Source organism: Glarea lozoyensis (assembly GCF_000409485.1).
Source record: "Glarea lozoyensis ATCC 20868 chromosome Unknown GLAREA8, whole genome shotgun sequence".
NCBI classification, from domain to species: domain Eukaryota; kingdom Fungi; phylum Ascomycota; class Leotiomycetes; order Helotiales; family Helotiaceae; genus Glarea; species Glarea lozoyensis.
Window position 1 is genome coordinate 16,678 of NW_007361003.1, and position 26,094 is coordinate 42,771.

Here is a 26,094-nt window from a genome sequence, read left to right on the forward strand (position 1 = left end):
GAATGACAATTAAAAGTTCAAAACAAAATACAATGCATCAATAGTCGCACTGAGGATCGAACTCAGAACCATCTCGGGACATGTTCAGTACTTGTGAACGAGATATCATAACCATTAGACCATGCGACTTGATTGGTTGTCGTGAAAGTTGATTTTTAAGCATTTATTGACAAATCTAAAATAGTCCTCGAGTGGATGTAGTTCGGACCTTCTAACATCGCATGGGTGGGGAGCTGAGTGGTCTTGTTGCGCCGAACCTAGAATACACGCACCTGCCATAAACAGCGAGGCATTGAATTCTAGGTACGAAAGTACATGTTCCATTATTCAAAAGAGCAACCTAAATCATGAGTGTCGGGTGGCGGCTCTTTAGGATGTGGACCTGGACCTCGAGTCGAAATCCCGTGACTCGCGTGGCCTTCGTCTCGTCGCAGCTTCCAAGCGACCCTGACACACCTGCAGCTCTGGCAGACGGAGAGGTCGCAGTCGCTCTCGTGCTCGCTCTCACGCCAGCCTCCAGTTTTGCCCACCAGTTCCATTGATCACCAATTTGACCTCCCCCTCTACAACACCTAACCACCACGCCCAGTGAGAACGCGAACCTCCTCTAATTGCGCTTTTGGAACCACCACTCACGCCAACCGCGACTCACAACACTGCGCCGTCATGGCGGGACGTTTCGTGCGCGCCTCGAAGTATCGTAAGCTTCATAACATCTTCCCCTCGAACCATCTGGCACCCACCCGGCTGACATCCGGATAGGACATGTTTTTGGAAAGTCTACGAGAAAGGAATCCTGCTACGATAACTTGCACATCAGTCGCAATGCTTGGGATACCAACTTGATCAAGGTGAGGAGGGGTTAACAACACCAGCACCTCGCGATTCCGCGACAGGCAGAACACCGCTCATCACGTATTAGGCCAATCCAGAATACCTGTCGGTCAATTGGGAAGCAAGCGGAGGAGGCGCATTCGCCGTCATTCCGGTCAATGAGAAAGGTCGACTGCCAGAGCAGATTCCGCTTTTTCGAGGACACACGGCGCCTGTTTTGGATACGGATTGGTGCGTAGGATATCAGATACGCGCGGGATGCAGCAGCTGACGGAATCACGCAGGAACCCTTTCAACGACAGTGTAATAGCGTCGGGCTCTGATGACGGCAAGGTGTTCATTTGGCAGGTCCCGAAAGGCTTCACCTTATATACGGATGCCGACGAACCAGCAGATGTTTCCCCCGTTAGCAAATTGACCGGCCATTCCAGGTGAGACAATATTCATGCTGGGAAGACGCGAACAATGAAGACGGCTAGGGCTGACGACGTGTAGAAAAGTTGGACAAGTGTTATTCAACCCCGCGGCCGAGAATATCCTAGCTTCTGCCTCGGGCGATTACACGATTAAACTTTGGGATATCGAGACAGGAACGCCTCATTTGACCCTGAAGCATGGAGACATTGTCCAGAGTCTATCGTGGAGCGCGAATGGTTCCCAAATGGTTACCACGTCGCGAGACAAGAAGCTGAGAATATGGGATGTGCGACAAGAGAGGCCCGCTCACGAAGGACCTGGACATACCGGTGCCAAGAACAGCAGAGTGGTATGGATGGGGGAGCATAACCGAGTTGCAACGACCGGATTCTCGAAGATGAGCGATCGTCAGATGGCTCTGTGGGATGTTGGTAATGCGCGGGAACCAATTGGCGGGTTTTCGGTCTTGGATTCAATCTCTGGCGTCTGCATGCCATTCTGGGGTAAGGACGTCTCCAAACGATCTCATTAATTTGCTAACATGGAACCCAGATGATGGCACTCAATGCTTGTATTTGGCGGGCAAAGGGTAAGGCTCGCCCCCCGGCTGAAGTGTGCTATATACTGACTCGACAGTGATGGAAATATCCGATATTTTGAGTATGAGAACGATAAATTCGAATTTCTTTCTGAATACAAGTCGGGCGAACCGCAAAGAGGCATTGCGTTCGTCCCCAGACGTGGCATCAACGTGAGTCCGAGTGCTGTTCTCCAGATACTCGTGCTAGCTGCTGACCAATGTAGGTTCATGAGAACGAAGTCATGCGCGCATACAAAACTGTCAACGATGCCTATATCGAACCAATTTCTTTCACAGTGCCTCGTCGCGCCGAAGTTTTCCAGTCTGATATATACCCACCTGCGGTAGGAATCAAACCAGCTATGTCTGCGGCAGAGTGGTTATCAGGAAAGGATGGGCTTCCCGCAAAGATTGATCTGGAGAGCGTGTATGAAGGAAATGCTCCTGTCGAACTGCCCTCGGATTACAAGCTGCCTACCTCTACTCCCGCCGCCGCACCTGCTCCCTCGCCAGCTCCTGCGGCAGCCGCTACAAAGCAAGCACCTGAACCGACGCCTGCATTTCGGTCGCCACCACCAACCATGTCGGAACAGAAAGGATCAATTGCAGCCCTGGCCGATAAGTTCCAAGATAACGAAATTGACGACGATGACGATGATGCATCTAGCTTTGAAGAGATACCCCAACCTGTGCAGAGATCTGTGCCTGCTGCTGCCAGAACCGAAACGAAGCCAATGTCGCCTCCAAGAGCTGCGGTTACACAAAGGGAAGCTGCAAAACCCAGTCCACTGTCGCCGACTCCTCGTTCAGTACCAGTACCAATCGCTTCGCCGACTCCTGCACAGCCCTCCTCCGCGGGACAATCGAGTAGCGGCACCGTAGAAACTTCACTGCAGCAAATAAAGAGTCTCTTGGAGGCGCAAACCAAAACTATATCGGCACTTGCGCATGAAGTAGACACGCTGAAGATGCGAGTTGGTGCCGGTACCGTAGATCAGAGCGAGAGGATTCGCCAGTTGGAGTTGGAACTCGAGGCCGCAAGATCATAGTGAATTGCACGTGTTGATTTTAAACGGTTCGAGCATTGACAGCACAAAAGATTCGGGAATCGGAGTTGGAACTAGAGCCGCGAGATTATAGTGAATGAGACGGATTGTACTTGGATGAAGCGTGCATTGTAACAGTTTGTCTCCAAGATCGTGGTGGGCTAGCTCAATAACGACTATGAAACACGATCTTTTACCATAAATTTTACTCATGAGATTGTGGTTTTTGATGTGAAATGAAGATGTTCGCGAAAGAAACTGCAGGCTATCTGAGCCCACCGGAAGTCGCCACCGTAAGAAGATTTTTGTATACCTTGGTTCCATCTGTGATCGAGAGCGTAATTTATTGTACTACTGAGAAAATGGAATCTTTGAATCTGAGTGTTTTCATGTTGGCAAGAATAATGTTTTGAACCTGCGAGGCTGCTGTTTATCTCTCATCTTAGGCTGGGTTAACATTCCTATAAATTGACCTGATTGCACAAGAGTCTCCCAAAATATTTTAGCGTGGTATGGTCTTTACAAAACATAATAGATACCTATACTTATTGGCTAGTTTTTTCTTTCATTACTAAATTTGCATCTTCTATTGGCTGGCTGTTAAAAGGCATGCTTGACTTTGAATTATTTTCAAGAACCAAGAGTGTTGAACTTGTTCTCATAACTTCCGGACAAAGACTTCTATGCACGAGAATCAATTAATGTATAGGGTTTCATGGAGTAAGAAAATTGACAGGTTGTACTTGATCACAGTCTCCCCTATCTTTATACTTTTAAGCGAGGTAGTACAAATAGAGAAATCATAGCGGATGAGTTAAAAATCTTCAATATACGAATTTTTCTTGTATCCCAGGTGACATCACGTATTTAACAATCTCAGTAAAACTATGTTTTTGAATAGGCGATCATGTTCTTGATCTTGCCGAAATTGATCAACATCCTCCGCATGTCCCCCCACCAGGCGTAACCTGCACCCAGGCAGATCTTTGTTATCAAAGAAACAACCATACCATGACCTACTAAACATGTCTCAGATGAGCTTCCTTCCGTCGCGGCAGCTGCTATCAATAATATCCACATGTAAATGCCAGGAAACTTTGCACACGTCTGGTCATTGGTAGGATCTTCGACTGCGTAGCACAGCCGAAACGCTTCGTCGTGATTCATAGGCGACGAAAATTGAATGGGTGGATACTGGAAAGCTTTCATGTAAATGGAAGCAGCTAGCTGGATTGTCTTATGAAGACTTGGGTGAGGCTGTGAAATTTGACTAGGAACTGTGTAGAGCCGAAAAGTGTCGAGAGGTTGGATCTCCAGTTGCAACATCTTTGCGGTCAACTCTTGCATATTTTGGAGAAGTTCAATGCTAGTCTCTTCAAAATAACAAGGTGAAATGAGGGATCTGAGTCTCTCGCCACCTAGCAGAGGAGACTTGGATACTACACTGGTGCTGATGAAGCGTCCCAAGATGTTTGAATGGTCCCAACGGCATGGCTGCACTGCTCGAATCGGCTGCAGTCGTGGTTCAGTGTTGCTCAGCATTGCGACTAAGAGGTCAATTCTGTTTGCAAAGTTAGCGATCAAGTGATGGTAGTAGATAGGGGTTGCAAGCGTACAGTAGAACTTTGGCTACTAAATGGGTGTCGCCGGAAAGATTTTCAAGGCCTCCACGGAGCGAAACTATTCTCTGAAGTCCCGTGATGTGGAACACGCATTCGGTAGAGTTTCCTCGACCAATCTAGGATATAGTAAGCGGTTGTATTCGTGCAGAAACTGCATGTCGTTGCAAAGGAGGCTAATGGTATTTTCAGCGACGATTTACTCACCTCGAAGCTCAAGAGAAGCAGAATACTACCAATGGTTATGTCGCTAGTGGCATCAGCGTGTCGTGTGAGACGCCAATTAAGCCATCTGATTGTTTCGCCTTTAAAGGTATAGTATTCAAAACTGCCATGAATATACGGCTAAACTGTCAGCACTTCGGTCACTCTAACATTCGAGAATTCGACCAGAAGAATTTGTAGTCTCAAGGCATTGATAATTGACTGAGTCACTGATCTTCTAGGGGCATTAAGTTATCACCCACCATAACTTGCAAGTGACGATGGAGACATGCGCGGCCTGAGTAGCCGGTAGGTGCTGGAATGATCCTCCCCGCCATCCAAATTGATAAGTTGGGGCTCCCTGATCCCAAAGGTTGTGGAAATGGCCAAGTCTTAGAGTTCATAATCAGCGATGGGGCACCATTGACTTGTAACAGAGCATAGGGTGTGGCTATACGATGCTAAAAATTATTAAGAGATCAAACTGGGGGATTGAGGTGAAAGAAGTCTTAACTGTTGTTGAACGTCCACCTATCAAAGTAGCTTCGTTCTGGAATGAAATCAGTGCTTGAACCAGAAGAACCTTCAAAGCTTTTAGGGAGTTTCGAAATAACCGTCTTCTCGCAGAGCGAGTTGATCCCTAGAAGGCGTGTAGGATGAAAAGACAGGAGTCAAACGTACCACGAAAAAGTAAAGATCCCCCAGAATGGTAATCTTTTATTTCTAGGTGACTTAAGGCTGATGATGGATGAGGGCGACTTTCATTCTCATGTCTGACATCCTTCACTCGAGGGAGTCCATTAGAACCCTTGGACTGTAGGTTGTGCCTCGTCCTTGGGAATCTGTTTTTCTCCTTTCGCCGCCGGTGAACATCTTCCATAACGTGTCTCCGAACAAGTCTCCTGTGAGTTGTATCGGGAGGGCGGTGCGGTTCATGGATCATCACGAATTGGAAACCTGATTCTGGTGAGGACGCTTCTGTGTGTGGTGCATTTCGAGGGCTGTTTGAAGAACGATGGTTCTTCTTCCCATCTTCGCTCTTGGATCTCTCTTTTGAGGCAGGGGACGAGTTTTCCTTGCGTTCGGATATGAACTCGTCGTCCGCACTCGTTGTCTGCATACCGTATGCCTAGACTCACCAGACTCACCGCAAAGTGGCTCCAGGTAGGTTAAACTTCAGGGAGACGTCTACGGCAGAACACGCTCAGCGATGACGAGGGGCTAAGTTTTTGTTTTACAGCTCACACTTCACCCTAAATGAACCGAGGCTTGGTAGTTGTAGTGTTGCCCGTCGGACTGCTATTGGATATACCCCTGGGATGATCGAGAACTTTCTGAACAGCCATAGTACTCCGTAGTGAGCCGAGTCATCGTGAAGACTCAAAAGAGAACTTGTATGAACGTTAGAGAAGAATATGCTATAAACAAGAAGCATATTTGGTAGGAAGAATATGATGATCTGAACGTCGATGGTGTACTCCTCCAAATGTCGATGAATTGCAGTTGTTCCGCGGGGCTAGAACGCTGATTCAGCACCACGCAGCGGGTGGGACTGTGAGGCACGTGGTGGTCTCCCTCAATTCCCCATTTTACAACTCCACTCTCAACACCTTTCCCAAAGAGGGCAATCGACTTCCAATCATCGTCCATTGACTGCGGTAATCCATGTACGATATCTTCTTTGATATTGATATCGTAGCTTTTCTTCCTGCAAGTTGCCCATGCAGACTCGATGCAACCAGCGAAAGCTTCGAGCCACTGTATAAACATTTAAGATAAGGTGTCGCTCGTTGTCATGGCGTATTGACATATTCTCATTGTAGCATTCCTGGGCACGAACGGATTCCATCCCTACTCGACGGTTGACTCTGTTCTCGATGGCGAAAATACACTACAAAATTGGCGGCGGCAGCATCCCAAGCGAGTCTATCAACTCATCTCATGTTGATGATGCTCTGAAATATCTCCACTCCGTGGGCAATGCCGGCGACGTTTCTTTTACAGCTCAAGATGAAAAACAAGTCGTTCGGAAAATAGATTGGATGCTACTACCTCTGATGGCAGCAATGTATAATATTCAATACCTTGACAAGACGATATGTAGGTCCCAAGATCGCCATCATGGTATTCTGCTGACACCATTGGCGATAGTGAACTATGCCAACGTTAGTATGTAACATAGAGTTCCAACCGTTTCTATCAGGCAAATTATTTGTTAAGATCGCGAAAATCCAGTTATGTTAAGCACTCAGCTTCCTCTACCTTGTGCCATGCGCTTGCGGTTGTGCAGTGAGAGCATCAACTCCTAGATACTGACCACCCTCATTAGTGGGACTGGCAAAAGATACCAACACTAGTGCAAGCCAGTTTTCTTACTTAGCAACTGCCTTTTACGTGGGATACCTAATTTGCGAATTTCCTCAAGGCTATGTGATTCAACGAGTTCCGCTAGCGAAGTGTCTAGGAATCAACCGTAAGTTCATTTCACCTACTAAGGCGCAGGTTTAATAAACAGAGTAGTCGTCCTCTGCGGCGTCTGTGTCGCAGCGAGCTCTGCGGGTACTAATTATGCCACTCTTGTCATTTTGCGGGTACTTCTGGGATGTTTCGAGTCGGCTATTTCCCCTAGGTAAATCACGGAATTTCATGATACGCCAACCTTACTGATCCCTTATAGCTTGATGCTTTTGACATCAATGTGGTATAAGAAGAGTGGTGGGTCAAAAATTGTAATTATGTACTAACATGAGCTAATTGTGACGTAGAACAGCCCATCAGAATTGGTATATGGTTTGGATCAGGAGGATTATCAACGATTGTTGGCGGTTTGTCCAGCTTCGGGTTTCAACACTACCACGGACGGATTTTTAAATCATGGCAGGTGAGACTTTGTTGAATATAATGACGATGGCTTTCATGCTGATTTATTTAGATCATGTTTCTCGTCTGTGGAGTAGTCACCATTTTAATCGGGATTTGGGCACTTCTAGTGTTTCCAGATAATCCAATGAGCTCGGGTCTTACACAGCGCGAGAAACTTATTGCGATTGAGCGGCTTCGCTCTAACAAAACAGGAATCGAAAACAAGACCTTTCAGAAAGCTCAAATGTTCGAGGCATTGAGGGATGCAAAAGTCTTGATTATAATGGTAATGGTTATATGTGGATCTGAGATCAATGGAGCTTTAGCCAATTACCAAACTTCACTTATCAAGTCGTAAGAGCTTATCAACTGTTGGTAAAATTTAAGCTGATTTCTATAAAGATTTGGTTTCGGTTCCAAAAAAAGCGCATTATTATCAGTGCCTACCGGTGTAATTTCAATACTTGTTTGCACAAGCAGTACGGTATAATATACGAGTGACGCGGGCTATAAATGGTTGGCTTGACTAATGACTTCACAGTATGTTGCTGGTAGGACTAATCAACGTCTTCTAGTTCTGGCCTGTTTTCTCCCTCTTGGAATAGTCGGCGCTTCATTGATGGCATTCCTTCCCACGAGTGCGCGTCCAGGAAAGATGGTTGGTCAGTATCTCACGCACATGGTTCCTAGTAAGTTTTTCAACCCTTCCAAACGTAACACAATGCTAGATTGATATTTGTTAGCCACTCCAATTATATATTCTATTGCCGCAGCAAATTGTATGTCGCTCCCACGGACGTCTCTGCAGTCATTTAACACTGGAACAGTCTCCGGTCACACTAAGAAGATCACTGTGAATGCTTTGATATTAATGTAAGATTCATATGGGTCCCCATGTACTTGCTTAATTGTCTGATATTGTTATGAGATCGTTCTCAATTGGGAACATAATTGGTCCACTTACCTTCACTGGCGCGACCGCACCAGATTATTTCCCCGCCAAGATTGCTATGGTAAGTTCTTTTCTCAATTGCTCTCTCATTGGAAAGTCTCAAAAGGGCTTTTTTTACTGAATAACACAGATGTGCTGCTTTTCTGGCGCCTTCGTGCTTGTGTTTGTTCTACGATTTGCGTTTCTCCTTGAGAACAAGAAGAGAGACGAGCGTGGAGAGGACAACTTTGAGATTGATAATGCATTTCTGAACATTACAGACATCCAAAATAGAAGCTTTAGAGTAAGTTTGGTGCACCTGTACTTTCATCACTCCGGATTCTCTCAAAGGTTATACTAATTATTGTGCTTGATTAGTACTCGGTGTGAGATGAAAAGCTTTGTGACTTCGTACAGGTGGAAGAAATGGTACACGAGCCCCGTCAAGGTTTAATGAATAAGGATAATTATGATCCTGGAATGAAGTGGTCTCAAACAGGACGGAGTCACGATGCTTACGACATGCCGGTCCCAAAATCGTAAGTCGAAAATTGGAAAGATGCACATACAATATGCACGACAGGGGGCTTTTTGGGTTCCAACATTTGCGGGTCTCTTAAAACCCGTCCCCAAGTAAGCCTAATACAGCTAACCCCAGGACAATCCGGCTAAACTAAAATCAAGCACTTTGCCGCTTCTCCTTCAACGCTGTTGGATTTCTATACGAGCGTGTTCTTTAATATCGTTGGCTGTTGATACGAGTGCACACATTGTATTGATCCACCAAGCCTTTCGTCAACATTTATTATGGCATAAATAATGTTGGGGGGTACTATATGGTTTTGACATTTGATTTGAGATAGAGTTTCATCATGGCTACTACGAAACACCTGACCACTCATGCTGACTTTATCATCATCGGTGGAGGAACAGCAGGTTTAGTGTTAGCCAATCGTTTGACTGAAGATCCGAACACTCAAGTTTTGGTATTGGAGCGGGCACATATCATGCTGATGATCTCGAGTCAATGTTCCGGCCTTTTGGACTACGCTCATGGGCTCTGAAGTGGACTGGAAGTTCAACTCTACTCCACAGGCAAGTAGATTTGTTCTTCTCCATCACTCTTACAGTTCGCTTACTTTACACATAGCAAGGACTTAACGGTCGTTCGGTCAAGGAGCCACAGGGTAAAATTCTTGGTGGCTCATCAGCAATAAACGGTTAAGCATTTATTGCTCCCTTCTCAGGCTGATTTTGACGCATGGTGTGAACTCGGAAATAGCGGCTGGAATTGGTCTTCTATTGCCCCTTATTTCAAGAAGTCGTATACATTGTTACCACCATCTAATCAAGCGACCCTTGACCATCTCGGTATTGACTGGGTCAATGAGGACTATCGCGGGAAAGACGGTCCCATCCAGGTTTCTTTTCCAGGTGTCATTCAAAACCCTCTTTGTAAGGCCTGGATTGACGCTTTTCGCGGTATCGGCAAGGCGACTAGTGGTGGTGGGTAGACTCCTCCGCAAACAGAATTTATGTTACTTACTTTTGTTTAGATCCTTTTTCTGGCAACTCAGTGGGAGGTTACAGTAATGCAGCGACCGTCGACCCGGCTACCAAGACCCGAAGCTATGCAGCTTCGGCGTACGGGCTACCATTCCTTCACAGACCGAACTTTCGTGTCATTACTGATGCAATTGTTCACAAAATCAATTTCGAGAATGAGAATGGTGGCATCACTGCCACAGGTGTGTAAGTAGATGTTGCTGGGGAGCTTCAAACCTACACGGCAACCGAAGAAGTCATTCTTTCTGCTGGTGTTTTCAACACGCCCAAAATCCTTGAACTTTCTGGTATTGGTAAGAAGCAACTGCTTGAAAAACATTCCATCCCAGTCGTGATTCCAAATCCCAATGTCGGAGAGCATCTACAAGACCATTTGATGACGGGTGTTTCATTTGAGGTCGTGGATGGTATTGTGACAGGAGATCCACTGATGCGACAAGAACCGGAAGCTCTCCAGCAAGCACAAAGCTTATATTTTGAACACAAGGCTGGCCCTTTCACCATTGGCGGCATGCAATCTCACGCGTTTATGCCCATTGTTGAGCTTGCAAATGTGGAAGACCGCAAAGTGCAAGAGCTTCTGGATGGGCATCATGCAAAGCCAGAAGATCGAGAGCATTGCGACATAGTGCAGTCTATCATCCAGAAACCAGATGAATGCTCTGCAGCATGGCTCATGTTTCTTGCGCAAGTCAATCTTCACGAAGCAGGCACAAGCTTCGTAGGTAACAATCTTCTACCAGGAAACTTTGCCAGTTTCGGTGTTTCCCAATCTCACCCTTTCTCCCGCGGCTCGACGCATATTGCTTCCGCAAACATCAACGACAATCCACTCATTGACCCCAATTATTTTTCGCATCCAGCTGATCTTGAGATTATGGCACGACACCTCCAAGAAATGGAAACACTCCGAAACACTAAGGAGCTCTCGCCATTTTTCAAACCGGACGGGAAAAGGAATCACCCTGATGCTTACAAAATCTCTACTTTGGAAGGTGCGAAGAAATACATCCTCGATACTGCTCTAACAACGTATCATACGTGTGGTTCAGCAGCCATGTTACCGAAAGAGAAGGGAGGTGTTGTGGATGACAAGTTAGTGGTATATGGCACGACTAATCTCAGAATTGTTGATGCGAGTATATTTCCGCTGATTCCTCGGGGAAATATTATTTCTTCGGTGTATGCTGTTGCGGAGAAGGCAGCGGATATTATCAAAGGTGTTTGAACATTCACAGCCACTGGCACCTATCAATTTAACATATATGGTAATGCTTTCGTTTGTTATGTAAAGACTACGAGATTTCAAACCGCTGGCCAGTAGCTTCTTAATAATGGTCTTCATCTACCCACATGCCCGCATCCACAGCACATGGTCCAATACCCGAGAGGCTGTAGGTTTCCGTATACTCTAGTGCCACCCCTGCTGGACAAATATTTGTACCTGAGGCGATATTCGGCGAGTTGAGTACATAAAGTAAGCACAGGCCGGGGAGAAAATATTTGAAGCAATTAGGTGTCGAGAAACACTTCTGACAACATCCCTCTTGATCGAAGATTGGAAAACTGGCGTATGTAATCGCAATGAAGCTTTGGCCAGGGCCAGGCCAGGTTAAACCTCTGCCATACTTAAATCCATAATTGTCGCTCGCCAAGCAAGCTAAGATGATTGTTAGCCAGCTGCAATTTCGTCTGACTTTGTTGAGATAGTCAATAGGATCAACATACCTGTAGGCTGAGCAGTAGTTGTACCTGTAATGGTAGTAGTAGAGAGGGTAGTGCCCACAGACGTAGCTGTTGTTGTATGTTGAATAGTGACTGTGACAGATGTGCTGGCCACAACAGATAGCCAGAGCGTTGGCGTGGCTGCCGTGACGGTTGTGGGTGTTATTCCCCAGCAGGAACACGCGCTTTGATATCTCACACTTCCGGAGCAAGCAGAAGCATAGGTGGGTACGATACTTGGAACAACTGTCACCTGTCGACGCTCAATCTTGGTCATGTCCGCTGAAGAAGGGTTTGGAACCTCTCCACCTGTCCCGAGGTCGGCTGCTCTCCGACGATCGGGTGGAAATGTGTACTGAATTACTGTCGTAACTATAGAAGTATAAGTATCAACCACAGTGGTGCTGGTCAGAGTAGTGACAGTCTGCGTCACAAAGGTGGTAGGGCTCGATGTTGCTAATGAAGTTGTCGTTGTCGATGTCCTACCATTGTACATTAACAGTCGTTGCAAAAGGTAATTGTATGCTCGAGGACTTACACAGGGATTGGAGTAACAGTTACTTTCTGGAAACTACTACAATCTGCTCGTGCCGTTATAGAGAAAGCAGCGCCTGCTCGTGTCCCGCTTACAGCACGCGCACAGTTATCGGCGTTGCATGCTTGGACGGATATCGCTCCAAGAAGAGAAGAAAAAGCAACAATGGATGTGAGCAGGTTCATGATTACTTGGGATAGTCAATGCTAAGTATGGCGAGTGTGGTAGGATATGCGTACTATGTGGTCAGCGAGAGATTATGCGTAGTGGACTTCTTACATGTACCAAGACCTCGATGTTTATAAACCATAACAGGAAACCACTTAGTACTTATCACAAGTCCCTGATTGATTTGACATTTAAGCTCAATGCTCAAGAAAAATGTATCTATGCCACGTCAATAATTGGTGGCGTCGATTTTGTCCCGGAAAGTCCAGCTGAACATCTGATGCACCGGGGTCACAACGATACTGCGAGCCCACAAAGCTCATGGAGAAACTTCATTGTACAGATCATTTTTGCCCAAACTCCGCATTCGAGTCCAGAGGTAGTATAATCCCAACACCGCGTAGCTTACTTCTGGTGCCCAAAACAATTGGTTTCCTCTTGCTTTCGTGAGGAGAGAGCATATTTTAAAATGCTATTGACTCTTCACTTGGCTATAAGTTATATGGCTTCTTGATGCATTAATTCAGAAGTTTATCCTCGACTCACAAAACGTTCATTGGAGGCTCTGGGCAGGGTAAAAATATGCCAGCGGCCTAGTGAGGACTAGTACAGGAGAGAAAAAAAGCTGCTCCGCAAGCTGCTCATGGTATTCAAGGTAATTACTACGACGAAGAAGATATTCCTTCGGCTAGAGACGTTGAGGATTGGCCAAGATATTCTCACCGTATCGTAGAATGCCAACAAGCTCAGCTTACATTGGCCATCGCAGATCAAAATAACAGGAAAGTGGATATAAAACCAACGCTACGACGAATACGGGTTTACGAACTAACGATTGTCGGCCGCTTTCAGACCAGGTCGCAAGCCTTCACAAGCACAATATCGGTTTAGAAGAAGACCCTGAAATATATTCGTTTGCCTTCCAGTGCTCACAGCAATTACACCCTTATCATCCGTGCCTGTTGCACTTGTTCAGAAAAACACTGCCCGCCGGTGATCCAAAGTTGGGATCAGTCTAGACAGTGGGTAACCTGGTAGGGCACGCTTAGAGACCGGTGTAAAATTGCGGTTATCATGCTCAATGTATTCGCAACCGTCTCAATATCAACCAAAGGCAGTGGTGCCGAGACGTCTGTCTACATCCGCCATTTGTTTGATCTTGACTATTCTCGATGCTAATATATCCCAAAAAACCTAAACACGACTACGATCTCCATAAAGAAAAAATCTATCAAAAATTATGAGTTCGTCCATGAGTTGCCAATGGATTTCGAACTTGCTTTTCAACATAATAGGGAAATTTAATTTGACATACCTGGCATCACGTGCACTGCGATACGATACCGACGCGAATTTATTGTTGTAGGTACAACAATTTACAACTCCACGTATTTTTTTGTGGGCGTGACTTTACACGGTAATGTTTGTTTTCCAACGCAGATATATGTGTAGGAATACAACAATACCAAAACTGCGAGTTAATGCCTGGATCATACAAGCCTCGAGAGGGAAAAGTCTCACGCGTTTTGACAACATTACTCAACCATACCTGGCAAGTCTTTCCACGACCTCTAGTTTGATACAGCTAACGAAACGACCAGACTTAAAATACAAGGGTGACTTGTTCAACTACAATCGCGGACGGTTCGTCATTGATGAAGCGTATGAAATGTCAGAGCGTCGCGTTTTTTTCAATGTGAATGAACTTGGCCGTGTCGCCGCTGAGGCGGTGGGTGCAAATATGTGTGTGGGAGTTGAGAAGTATCCTGATGGAATGTACAATAAGTCCATGCTCCTTACAATGGATGATGGCAATGAAGGTACTCACTTCGCCATGAAGTTCTTAACCATGGCAATATTGACTGGTCGCAACAGTTGTTGCAAAGATCCCGAATCCAAACGCCGGTCTTCCTCACTACACGACTGCGAGCGAAGTTGCTACAATGGACTTCGTGAGTATGTCACGTCGGTTTATGTATTTTTAGGCTGACAACTCATAGGTCCGCAACATTCTTGGAACTCCCGTGCCTAGAGTATTGGCATGGAACTCAAGGGTAGAAGGAAACCCCGTGGGTGCACAATACACCATCATGGAAAGGGTTCCTGGAGTTGAATTAGAAAGCGTTTGGCCGACGATGCCAATCGAAGACAGGCTTTCAATTGTCAAAGAAATTGCAGGCTATCAAAAGACTTGGGCGTCAACATCATTTACAATGTACGGCAGCATGTACTACGCAGCGGATCTGGGCTCTGAATACGCAACCAACATGACCTATACAGATGGTCAAGGGAACGAGATCGAAACCTCAAGATTTGCAATTGGTCTATCAACTGGTAGGGAGCTGATTGACAACAAGCGATCAACAGTCGAGTTTGACCGAGGGCCCTGTAAGATTATCTGTCGGTTTGAAAGTACGTTGCTAACATATGTTCAACGGAGCAGTCTAGAAGACTATCATCTGGCAATAGGACGCCGAGAAATCGCGTCTGTGAAACAACTTCCCCAGCTTCCAAAATCACCTATAACACTTTGCGGACCAGGGACATATCAGCCAACAAAAGACAGAAAACTGAAGGCGCTGGAGTGTTATCTACAGCTCATCAAACACCTCCTCTCGCAAGACCAGAGCATTGGAACCTCTCATCTATGGCACGGTGATCTACATGTTGCGAATGTATTCGTCAATCCGTCCAAGCCAACCGAAATTGTCGGTATAATTGACTGGCAATCTACGGAGCTGGCACCGCTATATTTCCACACCCGCCAACCTCAATTCCTCGACTTTGAAGGCCCGCAGGTGGAAGGTCTGGAAAGACCGAGATTACCTAAAGACATAGAATCCATGGAGGAGAGAGAACAGAAGCGAAGGCGAAACCTCCACATGGATCAGATGCTTTAGTTCATGTACACAACAATTGCTAAACACCGGATGCCACTTCTTTACACTGCGATGGAGTTCCAACAAACAATGAGCTTTCTTCTGTTACTCCTGCCGAGGAATATGTTGATTGACGGCGAGGCAAGCTATTTAGCACAACTGGTGGAGCTGGAAGCCATCTGGGACACACTTCCAGCCTCGAATGGCGCGCCGTTTCCATTATCATTTTCAGAGGAAGAACGAAAGATGATAGAGGCAGATAGCAAAGGCGCTAGCGAAGGCATGGCAGCTATACGAAGCGTTCAGGCGGCTATCGGCGATTTGTTTCCTGAACAGGGGCTCGTGAAGAGTGAGACTTACTATGAATCATTGGATGCTTTAGAGTAGATGAGAGACCAGGTGATTGAACAGTATGCGAAGGATGAGAATGAAGCGGACGCTTGGAGGAAGGCTTGGCCGTTTGGAATATAGCATAAATTCCGGCGGATACGCAAGAAAAACCACGAATACATAAAATATGACTAACATGAAAATCGAATTTTAATGGCCTCGGTCTATCGTTGAAACCATCCATGCGCGCCTGCTCGAACCTGTACCTCATAAGGACAGAGAAAAACATATGGATCTGCCATAGCTTATGAACCCTCTCAACCTCACACCTGAACACCATCCGTCTCTTAAACCCCTCACCACCCTCAAGCTTTCCAAACCCAACTCCAACACTCCCTCCTCATCCCCCCCTTACTCTCCGGCCAAGTCTCCCACTTCGACCCCTCCATCTTGACAAACTCCTCCATCCCCTCCACCACCGCCCTACTCTTCTCATTCCCCTCCGCAACCACAATAATCGCATCTTGGACGCCACACTCCCTCCTCGCCCAGGCGACCGCAGCCCTAACAGCCGGACGCATGATGCCTCGACCCTGATACTCAGGAAGCAGACTATATCCAATCTCGACGTTACGACTTCCCGGCTCCCCTTCCCAGCCTTCAGGTTTGCGACCGGGGAGATGGTAGAAGCCCGTTGGGTCCTGGGGAATGACACCGAGGCCACCGATATACTTTCCCTCTGGTCCTGGGTTGCCAGCGCGTATAGCGCAGATAGGTAAGTCTCCTTTTCCAGATAGGCTGTTGTTGATCCACCATTCGGCGTTGGCTATGGTGTAAGGCCATGGGGGACTGATGAGGGCGAGGGCTACAGACTCGGTACTCATTAGGTTGGTCATGTTTTGGGCGTCGGATTTGAAGAGCGAGGTGAGGTATATTTGCTCTGCTGATTTGGTTTGGATGGGGATATAAGGTGTGCCTTCTGGCGTGGAATAGGTTTGGGACTCCGTCATTGTGGAAGAGAAATGTGTTTTTAAGATTGAAGTGGTTTGGGGAATAGAGGGATGAGCTCGACTTTTAAATGTAAAAGAAGGATGAGTCGTACTCGTGATATTGTATGTGGAAGTAAGCATGCATGCCGATGGAGTTGGACGACCGGGGAGTTGTCCGAATTTGGAAGGCTACTTAGCCAATGAAATTCAGCTTTGATTGATTGGGAACTGACTCACTAGGACAGCCTTACCGGGTGTCTAAGCCAAACAGATGAAAAATTACTGATGACAGAGATTACAGACAAGTTTCGTTGTAAAAGTGAAGACAGGTTGATGGGAAGAAAAAGCTTGACGAGAATGATTCTGAGTAGCGGGCTAGTAAGGTAGAAAGGGAAAAGCTGTCGATGCAGGTACCATTTTTGGGAGCTAAATCTTCTGCTAGGTGGGGGATATCGTGAATTTCCCGAGGGACTATTGCGAATGCCCATCCTTGTAAGTGGGATAGCGAGTTGAACGACGAGTAGAGCAGAGAGTGGGATGTAAATAGACTTACCGCTGAAGCCAGCGACAGAACGAGCGACCACATTACGCAACTTTCCAAACAAACAAAAAGTATATTGACTTTTGGGTATCCGTATAATGCATGATTGCAACTGCGCCATGCTCCTTGAATTCCTGCAACCGACTAGATTTATTTTAGGCACACATCTGGCCTGAATGTCTTGTCCTTCTGCTCTCATTTTGTTCATTCTATTTTCAACGACGTGCTTTCTTCGCTGGCCTATTGTTACCGTCGTCGGAGCTACTGTCGTCAGTAGCAGACTGTTCCAGAAGACCGTTAATTTCTTCATCGCCAGATTCAAAGTCGGCGTCAGAAAGCGCATCTTGCTCTTGTGCTTGTGCTTCTTGAGATTAGCTTTGTCTATTGCGTGAAAGGGGACGGGTACTCGTACTGAAATACTTGATGGCGCCCGGCCACAAATCCTCAGTAAAGGCAATGGCAAGCTCATCACCGTCGGGGAATATCTCTAAGCCCATATCTAAATCCTCATCTTCTTCGTCTTCGTCATCCTCCACCACCACAACGTCATCCGTATTTGGTGCAGCACTCTTTTTGGCTTCGCGCGACCTCCTGCTCTCTTCATCCTTCGCTGTCGCTTCTGCGCTTTCCTCTGCGCTGACCTTTCTCCCAATGAATCCAAACCAAGCGAAGAATGAAAGGCCTCCCATACCAGTAGAATCAATCTTGGTCTTTAGCTTTTCTTGCTCTGGTGACAACTTCGAACCATTGTGTGCCGCCGTATTCCCAGTTGCTGTCTTCAATTCCGCAGCCCGAGCATCGCAGACCATGTCCAGTAGTCCATCAGTCAGATCCTTATTCTTCTTCCACTCTATTCGCACCGGCTCGCTGACTAGACCAGCTGAACCATCCTTGGATCTGCGATACCAAAACTTCTTTTCCAAAACACTGTCTGAGAAAAGCTCGTTTTCAGAAAATTCGAAACGGATGCTGAGAGACCGAGGATCGCCTGTGATAGGTTTCGAGGAGAGATCGAGTTCGAAACGGTCAACGGATAGCGAGGTTAGATGGGAGAGGAGAAGCGCGGAATCAGAAGGTTGAATGTATTGATCGATGTCTGGTGGAGCTTGTTCGAGGACCAGCGGCCAGAAATTGGGAATCTGCGAGACAATCTTGTTGCGACGTTCGTAGAGGGGTGCGGTCAGGGCGACTTGTTGACGAACTGTGGTAGAGACGAGTGAGTCAGTTATTGACATTCTTTGGCTGGAGGCGCAAGATGGCCGCGTCCCGCAAGTTTCCATGAAACGCGCAATGGACGAGACACGGGCAAACTATACCGCCCAGCTCTATAGACATATTTGTACTCACTGATCTCGGTCTCAGCGTCGTCAAAGTCGCGCTCAAGGTCTGCCAGGTCTTCGTAGGACACGGGTGTATCCTCGAGCGCAGCGGACATTGCTGCGGAGGTAAAGGCAGATGGCGGTTGCATTCGAGGGGGGCCGACAAAGAATTAATGGTGATTCTCTTGTGATGGAGCGTAAAAAATGCGCGGTTCCGTAGAGAGCTGTGCTGGTGATCCAGTTCCGTGTTTGCTTTGAATGAATATTGATCGGCCAAGCTGATGTGATGCGCCGAGAGCTCAACCAGCGTCAATTGAAGAGAAGAGAAAGATTAAATTCTAAAGGAGCCAGGTTTTGTGATTCTGTGCAGATGTTTGCGAAGAACTGTATTGATTTCGGTGTTGTTTTTGGATTTGGAGCGGAAGCTTGAGGTGTCAGTGCACAAGCTTTTGCGGGAAGTTTTTCGAAGATCCTAGCAGGATGTAACCAATCTCATGATTTTTGTGAAGTCGTCCTTCACCGGTCCACATCAGCACAATTCTTACCTTTTTGTTTTTTGATTTGAATAAGATGTCGATTCATGACTGTATTGGCTTGACACCGTTACTCAACCGAGTTGGAAGGTATTCTGGGCGTACTGCGAATCATCATAAAGCATTTCCATTCCGAGCTTTGTCCTCGCTCCCGCCACTACTCGAGCATTCTGCGAGCAAGGTTAAGTAGTGATATCCTTTAAAGAATTTTCCTTCAACGCAGCATCATATTTCATTTGCATACCTGAATCGACAAGGGCTTGCAATATACTTTTATTGCCTGTTATTCTTGCATATCACTATTTGTACCGCGAAGTTTGTGCAATTATCGCTTGCAGAGTTTTATAGCTGCAAAAATCTCGCTATCAGTGGAATCTAGACCGTTCCTTCGAGTGTCCCTTTGCCAATCAGCGAAACAAAATTTCTGGACAAGACAAACACAAAGTGCAATCCACCAAGTGTGTGTCACGACGGGGTGCGGGCCTCTTTAACTTTGCTCGTGCGACAGTCACGTCTGGGATCTCCTCGATAGTTACAAGATGGCCGCCCAGTATCCCGAGGGCCGCGTCCTCATAATCATGACTGGAGGAACGATCTGTATGAAGTCTTCGCCTGATGGACTGGTTCCAGCTAGGGGATTTTTGAATGAAGGGATGGCGCCGAGGCCTTCTTTCAATGATGGATCTATGCCAGGTGAGAGAGCATTTATCAAGATTTTTGATTTCCTTCTCTCATGGTCTACTCATGCTTCTTCCACCATCTCATGTAGTAAAAGTATAACTCTTGCTATGTATTTCATGGAACTATCGTATAATCTATGATTCTTCTATCCGAGCCATGAGACATCGCTGCAAGCTCATACCTCATTGCAATACAGAGTCCTGTCCCGTCCATGCTAATCAACACTAGAACCATTACCGATTATGACCGATTCTACAACTAAAAAATATGTTACGAGTCTACGAACACCACCTAGCACATACTCACGCCATGTCCGATATACGCTTTACGAATTTTCTGTCCTGCTAGATTCATCATCCATTTCCTCCGCAGGATGGACACAGATTGCGACTACCGTTCAGAACAACTATTCGCTCTTCGACGGGTTCGTGATTCTTCATGGAACAGACAGTCTAGCTTATACCAGCTCAGCTCTTTCCTTCATGCTTTCTCATTTGGGGAAGCCTGTCATTCTTACCGGTTCGCAAGCTTCCATTTTCGCTCTACAATCAGATGCAGTAGACAATCTCCTTGGTTCGCTTATCATTGCTGGCACCTTTATGATTCCTGAAGTGTGTCTTTTTTTCCATCACAGTCTGTACCGAGGAAACAGGTCCACAAAAGTCTCAGCGTCATCTTTCGATGCATTTGGGTCTCCAAATTGTCCACCACTCGCGAAGATGACGGCGATGGGTGTTGAGGTCAACTGGAATCTGGTGAGGCGGCCAAGAAGCATTGCAAAATTCGATGTCCTCCGAAACCTCGATACCGCCCATGTAGCGTGTCTTCGAATATTCCCAGGAATAAAACCAGAGATGATCGATGGCGTCCTCCGGGTCCCTGGTCTAAAGGGACTCATTCTCGAAACATTTGGTGCTGGCAATGCTCCCAGTGGTGAAGACGGCAGCTTAACAGCTATTTTCAAAGCAGCCGTGTCTCGGGGGATCGTGATTGTCAATGTCAGTCAATGCCAATCTGGAACTGTTTCTCCGCTGTACGCTCCAGCAACGGTGTTAGGAAATGCTGGAGTGGTTTTCGGTCATGACTTGACGACGGAGGCTGCATTGACGAAATTATCGTTCCTGCTAGCTTTGCCGGAAGTCAGCTACCAAGATATCACCACTCAAATGCAACTCTCTCTACGAGGAGAGATGACTGAAACGCCAGCCTCGATGCAATTCTCTCATCCTTCGTCGGAACTACCACACATCACGGATCAGCAAACCGCTTTCACGTCTTTAGGCTACGCCATTACAACAGGCGATATTGAGAAGGTCAAAATTATGTTAACTGGAGACCAATTTGATCTTCTAGGCGCACAAGACTACGCCGAAAATACAGCTTTACATCTCGCTGCTGTAGGACCGAATACCGATGTTCTTAGGGAATTGTTACATCGAGGAGCCAGCGTCCATGTGAGAAATCGAGCCAAGAATACACCTCTGTTTCTAGCCACCCAGGCTGGAAACGTAGAGATGGTTGAAATATTGAAGGAAGTTGGTGGTCATCTTCATGCTGAGGAAGTTGAAAGAAAGAATGGGGACTTGAGTAGGAAGAGGCCAAGGGTTGCAGAAGTGAATGGCCACGAGACCACCTGACCTTTTGATAGAAAACTGTTGCATATTATTTTTCCTTGGTCTGGAAATTTAGAATATCCTTGCATACAGTAGACATGTGAAAAATGTTTCGAATTTCGACTGGCGGTCGGACACGTGACATTAAACGGGGTAGAGTCACGTGTCGTAATTATCTCCTGGTCTTTTCAAGCGTCCATCTCGAAGTCTCTCTCTCTTCCCATCTATCTTTCCAATCTAGTCAAACATCCTCATGTGTACCGTACTCCTAGACTGTGTCAGAGTCGACAATCTTCAAGCCAGCCGGTTATCAGAGTGGATTGCTTCATGTCGACCCCGAATCCTAGCATGTTTGGCTGTTGTTGACGGGAAAAACGCCCATCGCACTGTTGAAGTTGGATGAAGCTGCACGCCGAACGCCGCACGCCGTTGATGATCCGACGACGCTCTGCCGTGTCGGATGCTCTCATAAGGCGTCGAAGAAAGGACATTAGCGAGCAAATGAATAAATATGCTTTCTTGCGGACAGGAACACGTCGACACGGGGAAGAAATATCAATTCCGCAACAAACATTCTCGGCAGATACTTGCACACAACACATACCTTATGCGTTTCAAGAACGAGCAGTTCAATACCTCTTTATACGGCGCAAAACACATGACAGCTGCTGGACTCGACTTTCTTGACCACCTTCCTCATTGGTCAAATTGAGGCTTTCTCTTCACAACGGCATTTGCCCAGATCTCTGGGGTAAATACAGATGTGGCGCCGACGAGACGCTGCTCATGGCGACGGCACATCACACCACCAATCATCCAAAACTCGGAGCATACTGAAGTACGTTGTCGAGCATTGTTCGCAACGTACAGTCTTTTGCTCGTCCTCAGCGATGCATTGAAATCCGCTTTTCGGGGACTCTATTTGTTTGTACATTGGGCATTCAGTGGTGTTACTGTCGAGTACCACTCATGGCAAACATTCTCATTATTCGGAACACGTACTTTAATTCATATCAGCAATGGACTTAATCAGTCAACGTCCTGGTAAGTCTGCCTTCTTGCTTGTCAACCGTTCCACCAACACCTTATCAACCCGCCTCACAACGTCAATTTGTTCCCGTATCGTCGCAATTTCAACGAATCATGTTGGTTGAACTGGCATGGAACTTATATTGCGTGTTGGAGTTGTCTCCAATTCAAGTATGTTACACTGCAGTTGAGTATCGGCCTTTCTCTACCAGCCAATGCCTGATCCTGGCTTTCACCCCTCCTTTCGTTGTAGTCAACACAAGCTCCTGCCAATCATTGCCAACATTTGCCAACCTTTACAAGGCTTGGTCTGTCACCTGGAAACAGCTCCTCTTCTGGTATCAAACTTAATGAACCTTCATGGGCAAATATGTGGCGGAGTGGCCTTGCCTGCGTAAGTATGCGATTCGAAATGCTCTTCGGCGGGTTAGCGACGTCGATTATCCAAGTCATGTTGTACGACGAACCCTCCGAGGATGCAGAACGGATATACTTCGACCGTAGTTTTATTGTGGCCCTTGAATTGCCATGGCCATGGTAAGCAGCTCTCCCGATAGGGCTTGATTGAGCTGAAAACTTGAGCTACCGAGGTGCGATTATGGTTGCAGATAGTCGTGCAGCTTGCATGGGTCTCGTGCTCCATCATACCATTCACCTCACATGGACCTGAGTGAAGCGACCCGGGGTAGTTGGAATCATTCCCGCCTTGCCTGCTTCAAGTGAACCTGGCTGTGTAACTCGGTTTAAGATAGCTAGCCTTCTCAATTATAAAGCTTCTACCCCTCCCTCGATTTAACCTCTCGTCAAGTCACACGGGCTTCTTTCATCCTCATCCCTCGATCAATTTCCATCATGACGACTAACCCAGAAACTATCGCGGCTGTTCCACCGAGTGTGGTTCCTGGCGAAGGCCAGACCACCAAGGAGGTCTCTTCTGCTCACCCTGTCTACCGAAGTGACGAGTATGACGAGGAGATCGAAGGCGAGTTGCCAACAGAAGAGGAATTTCAGACCCTCCGAAGAGTTCCAGACAAAATCCCATGGATCATATACACCGTCGCCTTCATCGAGCTATGCGAACGTTTCTCGTATTATGGCACAACTGTTGTGTGTAAGTTACCATCTGAATCTCCCGTGCATGACATTGTACTCACATAATCAGTCACGAACTTCATACAACAACCTCTCCCTGAAGGTTCCCGTACCGGAGCTGGTTTCAAAGATGGACAGTCTGGCGCACTTGATAAAGGTCAACGAACCTCGACCGGACTTACCACTTTCAACCAATTCTGGGTGTATCTCATTCCCCTCTTTGGCGCATATGTTGCCGATGCTCATCTTGGTCGCTACAAGACAATTGCGATCGCTTTGGGAATTGCTATCGTTGGACATATTATTCTTGTCATCTCCGCTATTCCCCCCGTTATCACCAAGCCGTCAACGTCTATGGGTGTTTTTATCGTCGGTCTTATCATAATGGGCGTTGGTACTGGAGCATTCAAACCGAATATCTCGCCCCTGATCGCTGAGCAGCTTCCTCTCAGTAAGATGGTTGTGAAGGAGTTGCCATCTGGTGAACGTGTCATTGTTGATCCAGCCGTTACTCAAAGCAGAGTATACAGCTACTTCTACCTATTCATCAACATCGGTGCTCTGGTCGGCCAGATTGGCATGGTTTATTGCGAAAAATATGTGGGCTTCTGGTTGGCGTTCCTGCTTCCAACAGTGTTACTGTGCTTCTGTCCTCTTGTTCTCCTGTATGGAAGAAACAAGTACAAGCAGCAGCCACCCAATGGATCGGTTTTCAGCAAAGCAATGAGACTTTTCATTCTGGCTCAGAAGGGCAAGTGGTCGATCAATCCAGTTTCCACCTACAAACGCATGAACGACGGTCTATTCTGGGAGGATGTCAAGCCTTCCAATCTCGCCACTGCAAGACCACATTGGATGACCTTTGATGACAAATGGGTAGATGAAGTCAAACGTGGTTTTGCTGCCTGCACCGTTTTCTGCTGGTTTCCAATCTATTGTAAGTGAAACTTTCAAGCGTGTTGTTATCTATCTAACAAAATACAGGGCTAACCTACAATCAACTCAACAATAATCTGACTTCTCAGGCTGCGGTTATGAAACTAAATGGTCTTCCAAACGACGTTCTATCAAATCTTGATCCTTTTGCCCTGATCATTCTCATTCCTATTTGCGATTTATTCATCTACCCCGCCCTTCGAAAATATGGCATCCGCTTTACTCCAATTAAGAGTGAGTTCCGCCATTCCTCAAAATAATCCTACTTTCCGTGTTCCTTTAATTTATGGCTCTAATACTTACTCTCCCCACAGAGATCACAGCCGGCTTCTTCACCGGTTCCGCAGCCATGATTTGGGCCTGTGTAATCCAAGCCTACATTTACAAGTACTCCGTCTGCGGAAACCGCGCATCTCTCGACGATCCCGCCACCGGCGAAACCTGCGAGCCAGTCTCCATCAACGTCTGGGCCCAAACCGGCGCCTACGTCCTCATCGCTATCTCCGAGATCTTCGCATCCATTACATCCCTCGAATACGCCTTCTCCAAAGCCCCCGTCAACATGCGCTCGCTTGTTATGTCTGTCGCTCTCTTCACCAACGCCATCAGCGCTGCGATTGGCGAGGCGTTCGTGTCGGTTAGTGCGGATCCTTTGTTGGTCTGGAATTACGGGTCGATGGCTGTGATTGCGGCAGTAGGAGGCATTGCATTTTGGTTCATCTTCAGAGGGTTGGATCAGGAGGAAGACCATCTCAATATGTTGCCTGCGGGTCATTTGGTCGTCACAAAGGATATTGAAGAGCCGCCTGCTGAGGAGCAGCCTGTTGCGCGGGAGATCAAAGGGTAGGCCGTCCTTGCGTGATCATTGGTGTTGCATATTAGATATGATGAGATGTTATTGGGTATGGAATAGGATATCTTGGTGATACCATTGGATATTCTTTGGATAGCGTGGTAGATGAGTCTTCGGGGGGTTATGCTAGTTAATCATTATCGGGTAATTAACCACTTTACTAGCATATTGCAATCATGAATCATTATATCAGTCATTCCTGGTGCTGTTCCCAGAATAAAAGATCTGGACAACATCCTAAACCTATTCACGAGAGAGGTCGATACTCGATACTCGATAAACATCCAATTGAGCCAGAACGCGCCGAAGAAGACCTTGTAATTCGACACCCTTAACAAACATAGCTAGACGTCATTCCCAACATCCTCGCTAAGTAGACTTCATCACTCCAGGCTAAGTGGGTAAATCTAGCGTTTATCCGTTCTCGTAAGTAGTGGATGTTTCAGGGCCAATTCAGGGTTCGCTTGATAAGTGCATCGCCTCAAGTTGGTGAATCTTCGCATGAGGCCATGATAGGCAAGAGTCATCGATCAGCCTGCCGAGAAGATGTTGTGATAAGCAGAGTTGGCTCTGATAGGGAAGATTAGGCGTTTTGCTATGTTAGTGATTCACGTGTGATGTTGATGTTTTATCGCAAGTTTGTTGGGAGAGGGAAAGATGTTGGGATTATATTTTGTTTTTGTGAGGAGAAATGGGAAAATGGAGGTGTGGTTTGAGATGGTGACCGGCTGACTGAACGGCGGAAGACTTTTGAACTAGAATTCGAATTCCGCGATGCTTTTTCAAGTGGTGAAGAAGATGTTGTGACCTTA

General features: G+C 46.7%; 10 protein-coding genes across 10 annotated transcripts; 6 read left to right on the forward strand and 4 right to left on the reverse strand.

The window, feature by feature from the left end:
• Positions 1-666: 666 nt before the first annotated feature.
• Positions 667-2,880, forward strand: GLAREA_11376 (WD40 repeat-like protein; the record flags this gene model as incomplete). Its single annotated transcript, XM_008089519.1, has 8 exons — positions 667-700; positions 763-851; positions 923-1,065; positions 1,119-1,265; positions 1,330-1,754; positions 1,804-1,840; positions 1,888-2,002; positions 2,056-2,880. 8 exons carry the CDS (start codon positions 667-669, stop codon positions 2,878-2,880), a joined length of 1,815 nt encoding a protein of 604 aa, XP_008087710.1.
• An 882-nt stretch (positions 2,881-3,762) lies between these two features.
• On the reverse strand, positions 3,763-5,104 carry GLAREA_11377 (uncharacterized protein; the record flags this gene model as incomplete). Its single annotated transcript, XM_008089520.1, has 3 exons — positions 3,763-4,424; positions 4,700-4,841; positions 4,964-5,104. The coding sequence occupies 3 exons, from the start codon at positions 5,102-5,104 to the stop codon at positions 3,763-3,765; spliced, it is 945 nt and encodes a 314-aa protein (XP_008087711.1).
• Positions 5,105-6,577: 1,473 nt separating this feature from the next.
• Positions 6,578-11,287, forward strand: GLAREA_11378 (MFS general substrate transporter; the record flags this gene model as incomplete). The annotated part of the gene is made up of 18 exons (XM_008089521.1): positions 6,578-6,800; positions 6,852-6,869; positions 7,030-7,173; positions 7,221-7,329; positions 7,378-7,415; positions 7,466-7,581; positions 7,633-7,916; positions 7,965-8,046; positions 8,104-8,251; positions 8,306-8,341; positions 8,390-8,435; positions 8,491-8,575; positions 8,645-8,797; positions 8,911-9,032; positions 9,359-9,479; positions 9,741-9,999; positions 10,050-10,241; positions 10,293-11,287. 18 exons carry the CDS (start codon positions 6,578-6,580, stop codon positions 11,285-11,287), a joined length of 3,171 nt encoding a protein of 1,056 aa, XP_008087712.1.
• A 100-nt stretch (positions 11,288-11,387) lies between these two features.
• GLAREA_11379 (uncharacterized protein) lies at positions 11,388-12,504 on the reverse strand (the record flags this gene model as incomplete). The annotated part of the gene is made up of 3 exons (XM_008089522.1): positions 11,388-11,719; positions 11,788-12,266; positions 12,323-12,504. 3 exons carry the CDS (start codon positions 12,502-12,504, stop codon positions 11,388-11,390), a joined length of 993 nt encoding a protein of 330 aa, XP_008087713.1.
• Positions 12,505-14,156: 1,652 nt separating this feature from the next.
• GLAREA_11380 (Protein kinase-like (PK-like)) lies at positions 14,157-15,387 on the forward strand (the record flags this gene model as incomplete). The annotated part of the gene is made up of 3 exons (XM_008089523.1): positions 14,157-14,307; positions 14,363-14,439; positions 14,488-15,387. 3 exons carry the CDS (start codon positions 14,157-14,159, stop codon positions 15,385-15,387), a joined length of 1,128 nt encoding a protein of 375 aa, XP_008087714.1.
• Positions 15,388-15,456: 69 nt separating this feature from the next.
• GLAREA_11381 (uncharacterized protein) lies at positions 15,457-15,753 on the forward strand (the record flags this gene model as incomplete). Its single annotated transcript, XM_008089524.1, has 1 exon — positions 15,457-15,753. One exon carries the CDS (start codon positions 15,457-15,459, stop codon positions 15,751-15,753), a length of 297 nt encoding a protein of 98 aa, XP_008087715.1.
• A 308-nt stretch (positions 15,754-16,061) lies between these two features.
• Positions 16,062-16,706, reverse strand: GLAREA_11382 (Acyl-CoA N-acyltransferases (Nat); the record flags this gene model as incomplete). The annotated part of the gene is made up of 1 exon (XM_008089525.1): positions 16,062-16,706. The coding sequence occupies one exon, from the start codon at positions 16,704-16,706 to the stop codon at positions 16,062-16,064; it is 645 nt and encodes a 214-aa protein (XP_008087716.1).
• A 735-nt stretch (positions 16,707-17,441) lies between these two features.
• Positions 17,442-18,661, reverse strand: GLAREA_11383 (NAP-like protein; the record flags this gene model as incomplete). The annotated part of the gene is made up of 3 exons (XM_008089526.1): positions 17,442-17,587; positions 17,639-18,427; positions 18,574-18,661. 3 exons carry the CDS (start codon positions 18,659-18,661, stop codon positions 17,442-17,444), a joined length of 1,023 nt encoding a protein of 340 aa, XP_008087717.1.
• A 956-nt stretch (positions 18,662-19,617) lies between these two features.
• Positions 19,618-21,396, forward strand: GLAREA_11384 (Glutaminase/Asparaginase; the record flags this gene model as incomplete). Its single annotated transcript, XM_008089527.1, has 2 exons — positions 19,618-19,771; positions 19,988-21,396. The coding sequence occupies 2 exons, from the start codon at positions 19,618-19,620 to the stop codon at positions 21,394-21,396; spliced, it is 1,563 nt and encodes a 520-aa protein (XP_008087718.1).
• A 1,857-nt stretch (positions 21,397-23,253) lies between these two features.
• Positions 23,254-25,276, forward strand: GLAREA_11385 (MFS general substrate transporter; the record flags this gene model as incomplete). Its single annotated transcript, XM_008089528.1, has 4 exons — positions 23,254-23,512; positions 23,564-24,430; positions 24,478-24,663; positions 24,744-25,276. 4 exons carry the CDS (start codon positions 23,254-23,256, stop codon positions 25,274-25,276), a joined length of 1,845 nt encoding a protein of 614 aa, XP_008087719.1.
• Positions 25,277-26,094: the final 818 nt, after the last annotated feature.